The following is a 16539-nucleotide window of genomic DNA, read 5'->3' as shown; positions in this document are numbered from 1 at the left end:
GATTGTAGGTTACCTTCTCTGTGCAACACTTGCCATTCCCCAGCAATCCAAGACTTCCTGGATGCATAGAGGATAGTATATCTTGTAACAACTGTTTCAGGACCATCAGGTGGCTTCCAGGAAACCAAAGCAGTATCATCCTCTATCAAAGTCACCTTCACTCCTACTGGAGGGCCAGATGGTGCTGTGAGAACAGTAACACAATGCTATTAGGCTAACCTAATTTACATGCAATTAAATTGCTCAGAAAGAAACTGATGTGCAGACCTAATGGCTACTGCTACCTCCCAGATAAACAACATACAAACACATACTGCTCCTCAAGAGAAATTCTCCTGTTAACTCTGATCTGGTCAATAGCTTAGATTTTGTAAAAGCAAATTTTGTATTTTTCCTTCAGCTCCACAAGGAAAGAGTTACTGACAAAAAAAAACACATCATTGCCCTGTGAACAGGTACATCCCGAACATCGCAATGCTGAGAACACGAAACTGAAGTTTTTGATTTTCACTGACCAAGCTGACAGAAAAGCAAACCAGCAACTAGGGCAGTAGATGTGTAATATTCTTACAGTTTCTAAAACTTCTGTTTTTTAAAATGAATCAGCCATGCCTCTTCAATACATATTTTAAATTTTTTATTCAAGTTATTTCCATTCAGTGGTTGCTAATGGTGTAAGTATATCACATTTTATATAAAATTGTTGCTGATTTTAGGTAGATTTTGAAAAATAATTTCACAGTTCCAAAACAAGGATTTTCCTGACAGCATTTTTCTATCTCTCACCGAGAAGAGCAGTATCTGTATCTCAGAGGAAAGTATTTCTCTCTCCTACAGACAGCTTAAAATTAATAAGCAATATTTCAGGCCATTTAGACCCACATGGTCCTCTCCTAGTGCTTTACCTTCTGGAAGTGTAGTATGGTAGACTACTGGACTCCAGGGACTGGAGAGCTGGTCCACATGCAGCCGAACTGCAAATTCATACATGGTTTTTGGCTCCAGACCTTGAACTAACATGTGAGTCTCTGACCTGTACAGATGAAGCAATAAAATAAATTTAACAGCAGCAGTTGACTAGAAGATCCCAAACTCAAATGATATCTCTTAGTCACTCTGAGTAGATTGTCACTTGTCAGTCCAACACAAGACAAAACAGGTTCAAGCCCTAGACACGTGTCCATCTGTGCTGTCTACCTGAAATGTAATTGTACTAACGCTGGAGCTCTCTGGAGGGTATTAAGTCTGCTGTCAGTTGACTTGAGCTCAAGTTTTTGTAAAGGTTGTTTGACAGCTGATGCACAAGCAAGTCCAAGAACATTATTGCCCAGGTCACCAGTAGGTATCCCGAACTCAGCTCTTTCCACAGTTGTCCATAGGACACTATGCTTCAAGCTGGAGTAAGACTTAAACTACAACCAGCACCACAGCTGAAAAGGCACATGCTGTTGGCTCCATCAGCTTTTCCTGGATCTGCTTCTCAGTTCACAGAACAGACATAGGTTATGTGTGCAACTTCCCCTTCCACTTACGGCCTCTATCACCTCATGTTTAGGGGATGTCTGTAGAATATGAATGTTCCCTACTCATGTTGTAGTTATATTTGGTAATTTATTAATTATAATACCGCAATTTACTATTTGATCACAAAGTCAATTGTAGACATTCTGCTTTATTTTGATTCTGGGGGCAGAGGGAAATCTTTCCTACACACCAGGGTTAATTCCAGGTGATAATAACCAAGTTGAGATTCAATCTCAATGTAAAATGGTGTTACCCTACAGATATTGCTTTATTAAATCTCACTGAGTATTTTCATCTATACTGCAAAGGCAGTCACCAATATTTGCAACAGTTTCATCCTATCACAAAAAGCAGCATATTGCACACTAAGAATTTTACATGGTGATTATACTGTGTCTAATCATTAAGTCAGGAGTTATACAGCAGGGGGTGTGTTCTTTGAAGAGAAAACCACCAATATTAGGATGGAAACTATCTTTTAAGACAGCATTTTTCTTATTTAGAAGGCTTGAGTAAACCCAAGTATTGAGGGAGCTACACACGTACAGATTCCCTCAACAGCATCATGGCCCCCAGCATAGGCAGTCACAATGGAGCAAAGTCTTCTGCTTCCATAGCACCTGGGCAGAGTTGAACACCAAGCCCAGGTAGAATTTCTTCCTTGTTGTGCCATTCTGTGGCTCATGCATTGCTTCTCTGAAACGCAACCTGTAGTTCCTACTCAGCCTTCTCCTGGCAGGGTGCCACACACTCAGGAATGTGGCATTCCCACAATAACATGCTCAACCCCTCAAAACTCAAAAATTCTTGTTTCCAGCCTTAAAATCAGACACTGGACTAAATCGCATCTTTGCCCAGACAAGCTACCTATAAAATAGGTAATCTCTTCTGTTTGGCTGAAGAGGAGCTTAAAATTAAATTCAATTTACACAGCTAAAAAGTGATTAAAAATTCAAGAGCTCGTCCAGGGATCCAACACAAGGATCACAGGTAGAGAATTAAGCTGTTCTACGAACACATCTTAAATAATCCAAGAAACAGAACTAGCAGCCACTGGACAAAACACAGGGTCCTCTAAGGGAGATAAAAGTTGTTACAGTAAAAGGCAATTAAGAGAGGGCAGGAAGAGTAGAAACTGAGTGAGAAGGATCTGGAAATGGGAAACCAAGACTCATTAGTAGTGCTGCACTTACGTTTGAAGGTAGAGAACCAGAGAAGCATTCTGCAACCCCACTGGGTTGCAGCGGATTGTGTAGTTAATGACTTGTGCAGATGTAAAGGCAGGCTTCCCCCAGTGAAGGTAGATAGACGATGAAGTGTTAGCTTTGGCGTAGAGGTGGTGAGGGGGTGGTGGTGGTGGTACCATGCGATCACGGACAGCTGTTTAAAACAAAAAAGGAGCATGAATTATTTAATGAACTGTATATAGACACTGGTAAGATTAAGAGACAGGTCTGAGCCCACAGGTTTAGATTCAAATCTGCTCCTACCCAGCACTACCTGGTATTCAGACCCAGGAACATTGTTCAAGCTATTAAAGATCCCTCCTAACCCAATACACGTCACATATTACTTCTGTAGTCCCACTTGTTTAGAGTCAAAAACAAAGTCAAAACTATGAACAGAGACAAAGGAGAGAGATAAATCTCTCATAAGGATACATGATATGTCACTGGTTAGATGATGCAGACAATTCTATAGGGGAGGAAAACATGCTTGGTAGCTATCTTGTTTCCTCAGCTGTAGTTCATGAACACAGGAGACTCTTTCAGTTCCAGGATGACTAGGACAGTATTTGTCACAGATATGATCTTTCTGGCTCTCTGTTTTACACTGAATTAATTGATTATTTATACGTTAGAAACACAGAGCTGCTGGGACCTTGAAACAGCTCAGCTCTTAATAAATTCTTCATGCACCTACAACACTTACAGACACATCCTGGAGTGCTCACTGTTTGGTCTGCCTGGTAACCTTCTTCCATACTGTTATATGCCAGCAGCCTTACATGATACTTTCTTCTAGGATCTGCACAAAGAGAAAAGGAATGATTAGACTCAAGTAGAAAAATAAGGATGTTCAGACTTCTACAGATAGTGAGATAGCTCAATTCTCCTGCAAGTTTGGTTCAAAACTTGTCTGCTACGATCAGCAGGACTGATGACAGGCTGGATGCCTGGAAGCCTGTCTTTTCTCCAGCCCAGTGAATTTCCCTGAATCTTTGCCCAGAGTGCACTAGAATCAGTCACTATCTCCCAGTATTGCTTCCGATAGCCTGAAACAGAAGTTTGTAACAGAAATCAGTGGGAGCAGGATAAATACCGCATTTCTATTTGTAACAAAATCACACCTTCACAGCTACAGAGCTAGATTGAATAGTACTATTCAGCATATTGAAAGTGCTTTCAGTCTCTAATAAAGGTTTGTTAAAACAAACAGCATAAGGTCCACAGAAACCAACATTTATTTCTAGATAAGCAGGTTGTAATGAAGCAAGGCAATAAAAGCAAAGGCAGGAAGACAGGACCCAGGAAAGAAATGGGAAATGTTTGGTTTCAGGTTCCTAGAGGAGATCTACTGGGAAACAACAGTGATTGTTAATAATGCCTTTGACTAACAACTTCCATGTGTTTTCTTGAAAGCTGGTTCTGGCATTCTTAGAGGGTCACTGTTCCTAGCTTGAAGGGTCTCCCTATTTTCCTTTCTCTGGCCCTGTCTTTGGGTACCCATATAGCAGTTTGCTGCTTCTCTAGTTCTGTTTCATGGATCCACTGGCCTTGATCCAAGTGAAAAATTACTACAAAGAAACAAGTTAGAAAGGGGCCTTGAGCTTTCTGTAGCGGGGATGGTGTGGGGTACGTACAGGTAGGTAGGAGTGCAAACCTCCAGGCTGGCTGCACTGCTTCTCTGCAGCATACTCCCTTGCGATAGCACTTGCAACAAATCCCTTCCATACAGTGATGATTTGTAAGGTAGTAGTGCTTGCTACTAGTACATATGAGCTCTTCTGGGTCCAGCTGACCTTCATCCTAGTACTGATGTAGATATTAGGACATTTTTGTCTTCTATTATCATGAACCTGTTCTTTCTATTAAGATTTTCAGAAGGTCTAGACAGGTGTTATACAACTGTGCTGATCTTGTTATTTCTTTTTTCCTTTCCCTAAAATACCATAATATTATCTCTTCTCAAAAGAAGCTCTCCTCGTTCTCGTTTTAGCTGAGATTTGACATGGCCCCTCTCATGAAATAAACAGGAATGCAAATCCCTGACATTTCTTCACCAGCAATAGGACTTTCGTTTCCATCAGATCATTAGCTCCCTCTTCAGTCTCTGCACCAGCAACACAGTCTTAACAACTCTTGATGGTAATTTCCTAGTAACATGTTTTGTAAAATCTTTTCATATTTATTTTGAAATAGACAATCTTTTTGTGCTGTAGTTACCAACATCAGCTTTAAATGAGGTATCGCTAGGTAGAGTTTACATCCCTATGTATGTTTATTTTTAAAAGACTATTTTACCAAAATCTAAATATAGGTGTAAAGGAAAAGGGGCTCTTAAATTTGAATTAAAGTATTTCTTTGATATGTTTAACACTAATGGTGGAATAGACAAGAGGAGCCCATTCCCATTTTTCAAATAGAGTTTAACATCACAAGTAGACCATATAAATAACAAAATGTCAAAAAATTAGTTTTTTTTTTAAACTAGAGTAAAATTCTCATTTGCTTTAAAGTTTTTTTTTTTCACTTTACAAAAACACTTTAACAACACATGACATCAGTTGTTCCTAGCCAACAAATTACAATCAGAGAAAAGGAGATGGACACAAACACACAGAATAACCTTAAGCATGTGGTAAAAGAAAATATGGAATTTTAACATTGAAAATTCAGGAAGATGGTAAGATATTATATGTAAATCATTGCAATTTCTTAAAAGTTTGTAAAAAATAAAAGACATGTGAATGGAAGGTGCATTTAAAAACACTGAGCCCAACCAAAAAGATAACTGCACTTCAAAAGCACGAAGTGATTCAATACACCAAAATCAAGTTATGGTGGCTTATGGAGGTGAATTACAGCATGCATCTCAGAAAAGCAGAAATATATTCCTTCCCAGACTTCTTAACCTCTGCTAGGAATACATATATTTAGCGCATAACTGAAATATTCAAAAACAAAGTCTAAATTTTAAAAAGAGACCATCAAAATATCTTTAAGATCTCATTAGGCTTATGCTTTGGAGGTTGTTATACTAATCGATTCTCCCATCCATTCTTAGAAAACACTTGAATTCAGGTACTATTTAGTAGACCCTCGAAGAGATTCCACATAAACAGGCCGCATCCAACCGGCCAAGTGTCACAGTCTATCTTTTTCTTTAGAAGTTCCTGCAGAAGAGACCCCCGCTGCATTTCCGCAAGACACAGGATGACAGACACGACAGTTTATCATCCTGCCGAGCACCTTCAAAAACTCTGTGCCCTTTGAAAGTGGTCACCCAGAACTGATCACCTTCACTGTGAAATGAAGAATAGCTAAGGTCCAGTGCCCTGCTGAGCTGAATGAGAAGCCTGTGAGGTCTGTTTGTCCCCATTGCTTTTTTTTTAAAACCTGAATTCCTCATTAACACTTGATTGGGGAAAAGAGGAAGAATAATGGCATGTGGAAGAAAGGCAAAAAGGTGACTCTGACAAAAAAAATTTCCAATGTCTTTGCAAAAAATGCATTTTTTTTAATCTTACTTTTAAGTGTCTTTAACACTCTACTTTTAGAAAAAGCACAATGTTGAATACCATTCATCTTACTCTTGTTTAATGCAAGAAGTTCCAAAAAGAATTATCTTTATATAGAAGAACCTGTTTAAAAATGAAGTCTCTCCACTAGTCTCTACCATCTGAAAAACAAGGTTATTTCCACTTCAGGACATCATGGTTTAATGGTAGCACGTCTGTGGTTGAAAAACCTTCTGCAGGTATCTGTAATTGAAAGAGCAACTGAGGAGGGCTGCATTATGTACTGGCCTAGAAAAGCCCAAATATTCTAGTAATCTAAAAAGGAGAATATAAAAGAATTTTAAAGACACTGTCCTGAGCAGTGAAAGAAACTGTTGTGAAACTTGCTTCACAGATTACATGTATAACATTAGTGAAGACCAATTCAAAGTAGCTGCTGAGATGGTGTTCCATGTTGATCATAGCTTCACCATATGCAAAACAAGATAACCAATAGCCAAAGATCTGCCTCCCGTTCCAACAGATACATGCACACTATTTGTTTTATGAAGCGGTGGAAAATATTTTTTGTCTGAAGTAGCCTCTGTTTAGAATGTTTTTAACAATTGTTACTTTCATTTACAGGCTTATGATATGATTTACTCCTCAACAGCAATCCCAGTACAAACTTGGCATAAACACTTTCATCTAGCAGTTCATCAGCTGGATCAAACGTTCAAAGCCAGATGTATCCTTAGAGAGAAAACAAACTTCAGGAGCTTTCTTATCTTTAACCAGCATAGGTATCCTGAATAGTTTACACATAAATCATTGATAAAAGATTGGGGTCTGGCTGCCCGGGGGGCTGACAGTCTCAAATTTAGTGTATGCCATCCACACACATTATACAGCAACAGGAGGCTTGAGAGGCTCAGAAATCAGGCAAAAGAGTATTGAGGCCATCAGTCATGCTCATACAGACCCAGGAGTAACACATCTTTCCCCAGAATATCACTGCTATTCAGAAACAAATTAGGTGCAGTGATTTACTGAACCCATCCAACACAAATTCAGTTTAAGTAAAAAAAAAACTCACATCAAGATTTCACCTCTGCATTTTCAAAATTTCTCTGAACAGCTGGTAACACCGAGTCATTTCAATTAATTCTCTTGCAATTGCCAGCATTTGTCTAGTGGCTGAAGGCTTGTTCCCAGACCTAAGGTGAACAGGAACAATTTTGTAGCCTATTTAGCAACTGGCTGAATTTTTTTAAAGTTAATTTGTTTCTGTTGAATGTGGTTTGTTTTGTTTTGGTTTTTTTTTAGTGCTGCTGACATTAGGTTTTTGTAAAGTTAAGTGTCACAGCACCTACAGCTTTTTAATAGGCATTTTTATTGTTATTACTTAAATCAGATGGTAGAAAGGACACAAAAACTACACTGTTTGTACAAATCACGAGGCCAGCACTGATGTTGATACAGACATGCCAGAGCCAATTCATAGATTTTGTTACAAGAGTGCCTCTGGAGTACGCAGACACTGTTTTAAAAGACATTATAGGCTGGATGTGATAAGCCAGCACAGCTTCGCATAGTGCAATGGATCTGCCTCACACACCCTTTTTAGATAACCAAAACCTGTCAGTATTAAAAATACATGAATGGTAGTTCAAGCAGAGGCACAAATTTCACCTCTGGTAATAATACTCCGATAAAAGAAGAGTAGGAAAAAGCTAAATATGCCTTGTATTGATTAATTTCAAATTATCAAAATAGATACTGTCCCAAAAATAACTGTTTTACAATTTATGTAGTACCAGCCTCGTTTTCCTGTGGCAGGTAGGTCGCTGCTCGCTGGCGATACTCCTCTGGAATCCCACATCCTGTCATTCACTCTCCCATAAAAATCTGCAGTGAGCCCTGCAGATTTAACCCTGATAGGTCTTTCAGCAGCAAGACACATGGGGGAGCCTTCTCTTTGTTTTGTGAGTCTATGAATAGATTCTACACCATATAGTAAAACTATAGCAAAGCTAAATACTGCAAGTATGCGCAAAAAAAATAAGTTGAACTATCATTTAAAACACGGATTGTAACTTGGATAAAAACATTAAACATTACAGTAGCTGATGCTTGGTAAGAGTTCAGATGACAGTGGCTTACTTGTGTATTTTACTGTCTTACTACATCCCTGAGAGATTATCTTAGAGATAATGTTCAGCTTCTCAGAAAGCAGATAGGCAGCTCATAGCAGTTACTGGTATTAATGCTGTAAAACCAGATTCTTCAAGAAAAATATTACAGTGCACTCAGATGTTCCAACCCTGTTTTTGTGACAAGTCATTTCATTTCCCAGCATGAAGGGAGAACCACAGCTGCTTATCTGTCTGGATTCAAGAAACGGAGAGAAACTGCAAAAATATCATGAAGAACTGAGACTTTATTTATTAGCAGCTCTGTTGCTCTATAATTCATTGGAACATCCACGTTTTGCTGCACCAGCTCAGAGTTATTCAGTATTCTTTACTAGTGCCATCAGCCTTGCTTCTATGTAAACCTTCCATTTCTCTTTCAGTAAGGGGAGAAGTTGCTACTACAAAGCAGCTGTCAGTCAGAAATACTCATATCAGATTTTCCCATTTTCTTTTACAAAACTGAAGATATTTATATGTTCAAATTATATCTATTTATTAGGTAAACATGGATTAAACACACAGAGCCCAGTCTTCAAAGCCTGGGAAAATATAAATGGTCTAGTAAATACATACACAACGGTAGGCAAAAGCAACTACAGAGTTGGTATCTTCTCATGCCAGAACTAGTTCTAGTGTATGTTAGTGTATTCCATGGAATTCCATTGAGTTACTGTCTCAAACTTAGTTCTTCACTTCTTCTAAAACTTTGAGACAAATACACAAAAAACAACCTGGCATTATTCCACAATAAAATAAATGGTGCTTCTGTTGACCCTTACTGGCCTCTGAAATATATCCATTGAAAACCTAGGTTTTGCTGGGATGACTGCTCTAGCAGCTACCATTATTTGGAGGGGGAGGCGGGGGGAAAGTCCTCTGTTTTGAAGACATTTCCTTAGTGACAAAGGTGACATGGGGAGAGGAAGGAACATCTCTCCAACCAACGCGGGTTAGTTCCATCTGGTAGAGCTATACCTCATTACTGCCAGATGGTGTCCTCATGCACTTACAATGAACACAGCTGGAAAAACTAGAGGCATCGAAGATTAAATGCCTGTATTAGCAGTTAAACAACTAAAACCAAAAATGTGCTTCTAATCACTTTGCAGCTGGTGAAGTACTTTTTAATGCAACTACCTCATTCATAAATGCCTAAGATTACACAGACTGAACTTTTAGGAAAAGTTAAAGAACAATAAAGTCACTTCCATATTCACAATGGAACAAAAATTCTATTCTCAATACGTTCTTATTAAAACCCTCTCAGCTTAAAGCAGCACACCACTAACACCACAGCCAATGAAAAATCCTAATCCATATAGAATTCCATCCTCCCTTCTCAAAAGAATACATAGAAATGCATATGTCCTGATTACATTTTAACACTATCTTCAAATCAGTTTTCTGCAAAAGACCAAACTGCGTTTATCCCATTCAGATTTTAATAATTTGTCTTCATACAGTTCTTCTATTGCAGGTAAATTTACAGCATTAAAGAGAAATATAAAACCTGTAACAGCAGGTTCCACAACCACAGTGTTCGCGAGACACACCGGGTAACTGTTCATTCAGCTGAAGCTTATATTGAATACAAAATGAAGAGTCTTAAATCAAAAGTGTTACAGAGCCGTGTTTGCTGGTATCAACACAGCCAAAATTTTGTCTTTCTGGCAAATGCTTCATAGAAAGCATCTGTTTACAGGCTACTTAGCCAAGGTTACAAGAGAGTGTAATATTGCAACCCCTAAAAGCCCTGTCATTGTTTCCTTCAGCTGCTGCATGTTTGTGAAGCTCCTAAGGCCTTGAAAGGAGCCAGAGCAGAGCCAACAGGTCAGGGCTAGATAAAATTAAGAAAGAATCCGAGGTCAGACCATGAAAGAACTTTTTTTTCCCCCCACCCCTCCAGAACAGCGAGTCCACCTCCAGCAGCCTTTCATTCAGTCCTGATAAGAAGAGACAGCACTCCACAATCTGGATTTCAGACTTTTTAAGTCCTCCTCGGGGAGAAGAAAAGATAAGGAAGGCCAAAGAAAATGGACGTTTCACTATCATTTACTGCTGACTCATTAAGTCTGGATACTGAACATACTTTCACACCCGTTCTGAACATTCCCATTCTCAGCACTTTAAAAGGAAAATATTGATAGAAATAAATGTATTGGGGTCTTTGATCTTATTTCTAAAAGAGTTAGGATTGCAGAGAATTTCTAGAGAAAAAAAAAAAAAAAGTTCAGTGGCTTGATGTTCTGAGTTGAGTTCAGTGGCTAGAAACCTGGAAACAACTTCTTAAGCTATATCCAATATAGTGATTCTAACAGTTGGCGAAGGCAATAAGAAAAATATTTTGGTTTTATTCTAGGTTACATGCAAAATTTTAAATAATACTTTTTTCCTTCTAATTAAAGGTATCAAAACCACATTACACTAAGGAGGCTGAAAAAATGGTTGTTCTAAGGACAAAACTTCCGTGGCCAAATGTCCATTTTTAATCTAATCTTTTGTGCTGCAGGATTTTTTGTGTAACCTACAGGTCCATTGTTGGGTAGTGGTACGGCTGGAGAGCTCATTGGTCTGGTTTGCCAGGGTGACTGTGCTGCTCCCAAGCCCGTCCCTTCAACACAATAAACTCCAGATAATTATTCAAAGAAGAGGCCAGCAGCATGAGCTGCTCTGACATCGGGTCATGGCCTTTGACATCGAATCTGGGGCTAGCCAAAGTCTGCTCCAAGCAACAGAGGTCCAGGGGAATTATTAAGGGGGAAGGGTGGGAAAGGAAGAGCACTGAGAAATACTATCCTTAAAAATGTACTTTTGAAGCAAAGTAATGTAAATACAGCAGAAACTTATTAGGAAAATAAGCAAATACATTTCAAATACACTAGACGAAAGGGACAGAGAAGCGCATCAAGACAAACAGTAACATAAAGCCAGGAAGTAGAAGGATGATACAGATTCATGTCTGTTCCTCAAAAGCAGGTATTCCCTCTCAGGTTTTCAGTACTGGATTTTATTTCTCTTTTCTAAAAAATGCCCTTTTACCTTGCTCAAGTAAATAAGATTAAGCAAATAAACACTGTTTAGCAGGCCTATTCCATTATGTTTGTAAAATCTTGTTGAGGCTCTGCGTTGTAATTTCTAAGCATTATTACTAGCTTCAGATAATATTTAATTCTATTTTTAAAGGAGTTGGAATTTCAATTGCGCATTTTAAATATCAGCTTTCTAATATCAGATTAAAGTAGTTTGAGAGGTTACAAATCGCCAACGTTTACATCTCATGGTTTCTTTCTCAATTTAAAGGTAACTTTAAACTGTTTGCTGGAACAAAGACTGCCTGTGATATTCATGTTTTCCTTTGCAAACCAAATAACTGAAGTAGAAACTAAGCAATTTGTTCTTTGTACAACATTGTAAAAGTTTATTTTGGTAGAAACTAGAACATATGACATACATGAATTGATCCAGCTAAACGGTCTGGCTTTCCACGGCTTTGGATGGCTCTCGCTTATTTGTCTAAATCTGAAAAGGGTCTGTATCCCTTTTGTAGCTTTGCGCTATCCCCTTCGAGGGCCCCAGGACAAACACCACCTCACACCCCCTTGCAGTAAAAACATCACCTCTCCTCCTGCCCACCATCAGCAATAGCAGCTTTATACACAAAAAGCGGGGGGAGGGCTAGCGGGGCAGGATGGATTCCCAGCGTACAGCAGTTTGGCCTTTTGGAGACTACAGAACCGAGAGAACCATCTACACGTCTCTAATCTTTTTAAAAGAAGTGAAGCAAATCTCAAGGATTTTAAGCTTGCTCGATTTCCTTACAGGGGTAGAACAGGACCGCTACACCCACAACGTTTTCAATCAGTGCCTATGTTTCTCTTGCACTTTAGAGAACTGTTAAATTGCACATGCAAAAAGCTCTCTTCCAATATTATTCTAACAACACACTCTAAAACTAGCAGACAGACACCCTTATGTTAACTAGCCTGGCTCACCGTTTTCAAAGCGAGCCCTCAAAAGCTAACTTGAAAGCAATACCAGAGGCCTGGACAAACACCTAATTTTGATCTTTTGTGCTCGTCTTTTCTTCTAAGAGACCTTTTCTTTTGTTGCTGCCCAGTGGAAAGCACATAGCTCATTGGTCCTGCTTTGAAAGATGAGAGCACTGCCCCTCAGTCCACCCCTCGGAGCACAATCACTTTAATGGAATTATGTAGAGAGGCCATCTCTGGAAGGAGAAAGGGAGGGCGAGGGGGGAGGGAAAGAGTGTCTGAAGGAGCCAGCACAGCCTTAATTACCCCAGTTACTAACACAGGTCTGTCCGCTGCTGAGAATTCACACAGTGGTCCAAATAGGATGTGCCACCCCATACAACTGGTTCCCTTACATACAGCAACTGACTCACGCACGAGTGACAGAAACCAGTTAGTGAATCAAATGTTACAGTAGAGGGTCGAGGGGGGGGAAAAAAAAAAAGGAAAAAAAACCCCACACAAATGCTGCTACAAGCACATCACAACAGGAGTGTGCTCTAAAAGGTTCTTTTCCATAAGATGGAAGAGACTGAAAAGATGATCTTCCCAGTGAAGACCAATATTTCTGGGTTGCAGATAAGAAGGAAGTTCAGACAATTTGCCTCACCTTCATGCTAAGAGGAATGCTTCCAGAAAACGCATCTAAACGCAAGTTTGGTTTAACGTCTGTTTAGGTACCAAGCTCTATCATACACACGCACTGAGGGCCTGACATCCAGCATCACCTTACAAACCACATATTTTTACACAACAACAAAGGCAATCTGTTCACAGCGCCCAAACCTTCCCCTGAAGCTATGAAATAAATTTTCTTTCAGAACCAACATTTTCTGCTGGTCTGTCATGGACTCCCCATGCCATTTTGACCCTTTTGTGCAGCAAAATGAAAACACTATCTATCATTACTTGCACCACAGTGACTTTCTAGGAGGTGCAGAGTTTCATTGCAAAAACATCTGTGGTCTGGTGACTCTTCTCAGATCTCAAGCTTTAGGAGTTGTGCTGTTGCAAGCATGACTGCAGGATGCAAAAGTTTCAGGTAGGGCAACTAACAATCACTCTGGCACTCTCCTCCTTGAGAGGGCAACAAGGAACTGCACTAAAACACATCCAAATTGCTAGATGTAAAACAAGTCAGTCATGACAAGAAAACAAACAAAACATATTCAAGTAGAAACCACCACTAAATTTTTCTTAAGCCAAATATTGGCTACATAGCTTATATCCAGCTGCATCTATTAGGGCCCAAACTTCTGTGGGACATTCTGTTATTGCAGGTGTCCAGGGCCACAGGTGCTCCTGCTCACACAGCTCTCACTCCCTTTTATTTGTCAGACACCAGGTTGTGGTGGTGCACCTACTAGACAGACAGACACCTAACCTGCACTCTGTGTCCACGGGCTTGCTAGCATGCACATTTGTGTGAGCACTGAACTGTTATTATACAGACACTTTGCATATGTAAATAAAGCAACTGCTTAATGAAGTTCAAAATTTGGCACTCATTTGTTGAATACAGGGTGGAGGGGCAGGTTAACCTAGAAGGCTGACAAGTTTTATAGTGAATTTGCTAAACTGACACATTTGTCATAGAATGCCAGTTAGTCTGATACACATTTACTGCTTCTAATATGACAACTCTCATACTTCATTTGCTGAAGTTGAATCCAGATGCATTAAAAAAAGGCTTAAAATAAAAGGCTGGCATCAAGCTTCCTTTGTACACGACTTTTAATGCAAAGCATTCATTGAAAACTCAGCATATAATGCCAAACATTTTCCAATTACACGGGTTAATAAACCAGGAAGCAGGGAAGACAGCTAATGGCACTTGTAAAGAGTCCAACTCAAATGCCTTAGCTCAGCAGGTAATTTCACCTGAAGTGTGATGGCATGAGGACACAGGTCTGTTTCCTCAGCCATGAAATGCATTGCAGTATCTCTCTCCATACATGAACATGTCTGTTACTTTTCCCTCACCGTCTTCTTAGATGCCTCATTCTCTACAGCCTCTCTGACTGGTTGCGGATCTTCGACATTTAGCAAGGGTATTCATTGTAATTACATTTAGATTATGCCGAACAACCTCCCTAGTGGTTTGGCGCAGCAGTGTTATTTTTAGCCTTTACATTTTCATGCAGCACATCCCGGACTTCTAAAACATGCCCTGAAGAAAATTTCCATTTGTAATGATAATAAAAGTATCCAGGACCCTGCAATGTCCTTCGCTCTAATGTGCACCGCTGTTATATTCAATGGCACGCTGGCATGAGCTATTCATAATGAGTTTTGTGGTAGGAATTTGCACAGAAAAGTTTATTAAAAGAACAAAGTAAGTGACAGCTTGTCACCAGGTGATGAAGCCTGATATACTACCTACTTATATTCCTTCTTGAATGCTTTCAGTGAGCTTAAATTTGGTACAAATACCCATCTAGAAGGCCAGGAGAATTTGCTTCTCTGTAAAAATTATACTAACTTTTCATCTCCACACTGATTCACCTAAAACCGTATTTCAATGGCATCTTGTGTTCATCTCTTTCCAGGCCAGGACACTGCTCTTCTAAGATAATTCAGCAGAAGGATTACTCAGTCTATATTAGTGGCAGCAGCTGTGCAAGTTAATGCTGTTGTTGCTTTTAGTTAAATAGATGTTAATGGTTTATTTGAAGACTATTTAATTAAGACCAAATTTCTGGAACTGTATTCTTGAAAGCACCATAGACAGATCTTGCAGGTGGTGTAAAAGGGGTCAACATGTGCAATCTGAATTTGGACCCGATATTCTCAGGAGCTCAAATGCTTTACTCAGGGTAATTCTCTGAACTGTGTTCTGAGTACTAACACCCTTCTACAGAAGTGTTGTTTAATGCCCATACAAAGAGGCATCTAAACAAGAAGAGCAGCCTGAAAGATGTCAGGCTTCCCGAAACTTCTGAAAATCTTTTGCTCTTCTGGCTGATGACACAGAAGTTACTATTTCTTTTACACTTCGTGTTGTTTTGTAAAGACAAAAGTGTATTTTTTCCCCCACTTGGAAATGCATTACAACATGTTTTTAACGTAAATACTACTTACTACAGGTAAATACTACTGTACTTTAAAGGATGCTCAGAATAGCCCAGAATAGCAATAACAACATGGAAAAGTAAATTACAACTTCGCAGAATCTGGAATAGAATTTCACAGATCGTGCCCCTTTTTCCAAGAATACTTTTTATGTGTGTAAAGTATTTTCCATAATTATATACATGGGAATTTGGTCTGGCTTAAATTTTTCCTTCAAAATGTTTTTCTTTAACTGTTTTTTTTTTAATAAACAAAATCACTTCTCATGGGAAGCAATGCTGTTGTCAAATTGTTTGACCACAGACCAGTTGCAATTTAAATCTTTTGCCATACCTGCTGTATTTTTAAGTAGTTTGTTTTGTGAAGAACAAGCCTTGAATACATGTCAAACATTGTATTAACAAAATGAAAGCTACAGAGTAAAAAACTGGGAGACTACTCAATCAAGGTAATTTTTGTTATCTTTCCTAATGCATTCAAGATTTAAATCCAAGCTACATTACGATCTTGATTGAAAAAGGGAGAACAAAATTATCTTGATGTAATTCCTCTGCATATGAAGTTTATACAACACTCAGAAAATGGAAAGCAGTCTGACTGATTGATTACTTAAGTAAAATAAACACACAGCTACTTAACTCTTAGCTAGCTGTCTTCCTTGGTACAATTAAAAGGGTTTCCCATCATTAATTCAGTTTTACAAATGCAAAGTTGAGCCTGCAGCTTGATGAGCATTTTAAACCAGCATTAGCCAACACTGCAGCTGAAAGAAGCCAGCCTGCTTCCCCTCACCCTTCAGCCACTCACTCCCACCACAGTCTTCGTTTGCCGAGCTATTTTTCATTCAGGCCAACTTCCCACCCTGTCCCCGTGCAACCACACAAGTGCTAATGCAAGCACAGAGAGGAGCAGTACAAATTAGCACGGACAGGTACACAAGGAATGTGGGGTGTTTTCTTGCCAGCTTTTGCTACTTTATTATGCTCTGAGTTGCACTTTG

General features: G+C 39.2%; 1 protein-coding gene across 1 annotated transcript in view; it reads right to left on the bottom strand.

The window, feature by feature from the left end:
• The window catches only part of PRTG (protogenin), an 82406-nt gene that overhangs the window by 8723 nt on the left and 57144 nt on the right, over window positions 1-16539 (bottom strand). The window contains 4 exon segments of the mRNA XM_068410440.1: window positions 14-184; window positions 906-1033; window positions 2718-2904; window positions 3457-3552. Coding sequence (XP_068266541.1) covers window positions 14-184; window positions 906-1033; window positions 2718-2904; window positions 3457-3552 — 582 coding nt within the window.

This window comes from Nyctibius grandis, chromosome 11 (assembly GCF_013368605.1).
Source record: "Nyctibius grandis isolate bNycGra1 chromosome 11, bNycGra1.pri, whole genome shotgun sequence".
NCBI lineage: Eukaryota > Metazoa > Chordata > Aves > Nyctibiiformes > Nyctibiidae > Nyctibius > Nyctibius grandis.
The sequence above is the reverse complement of the archived record's forward strand: the minus strand, read 5'-3'. Positions and strand labels throughout refer to the sequence as shown.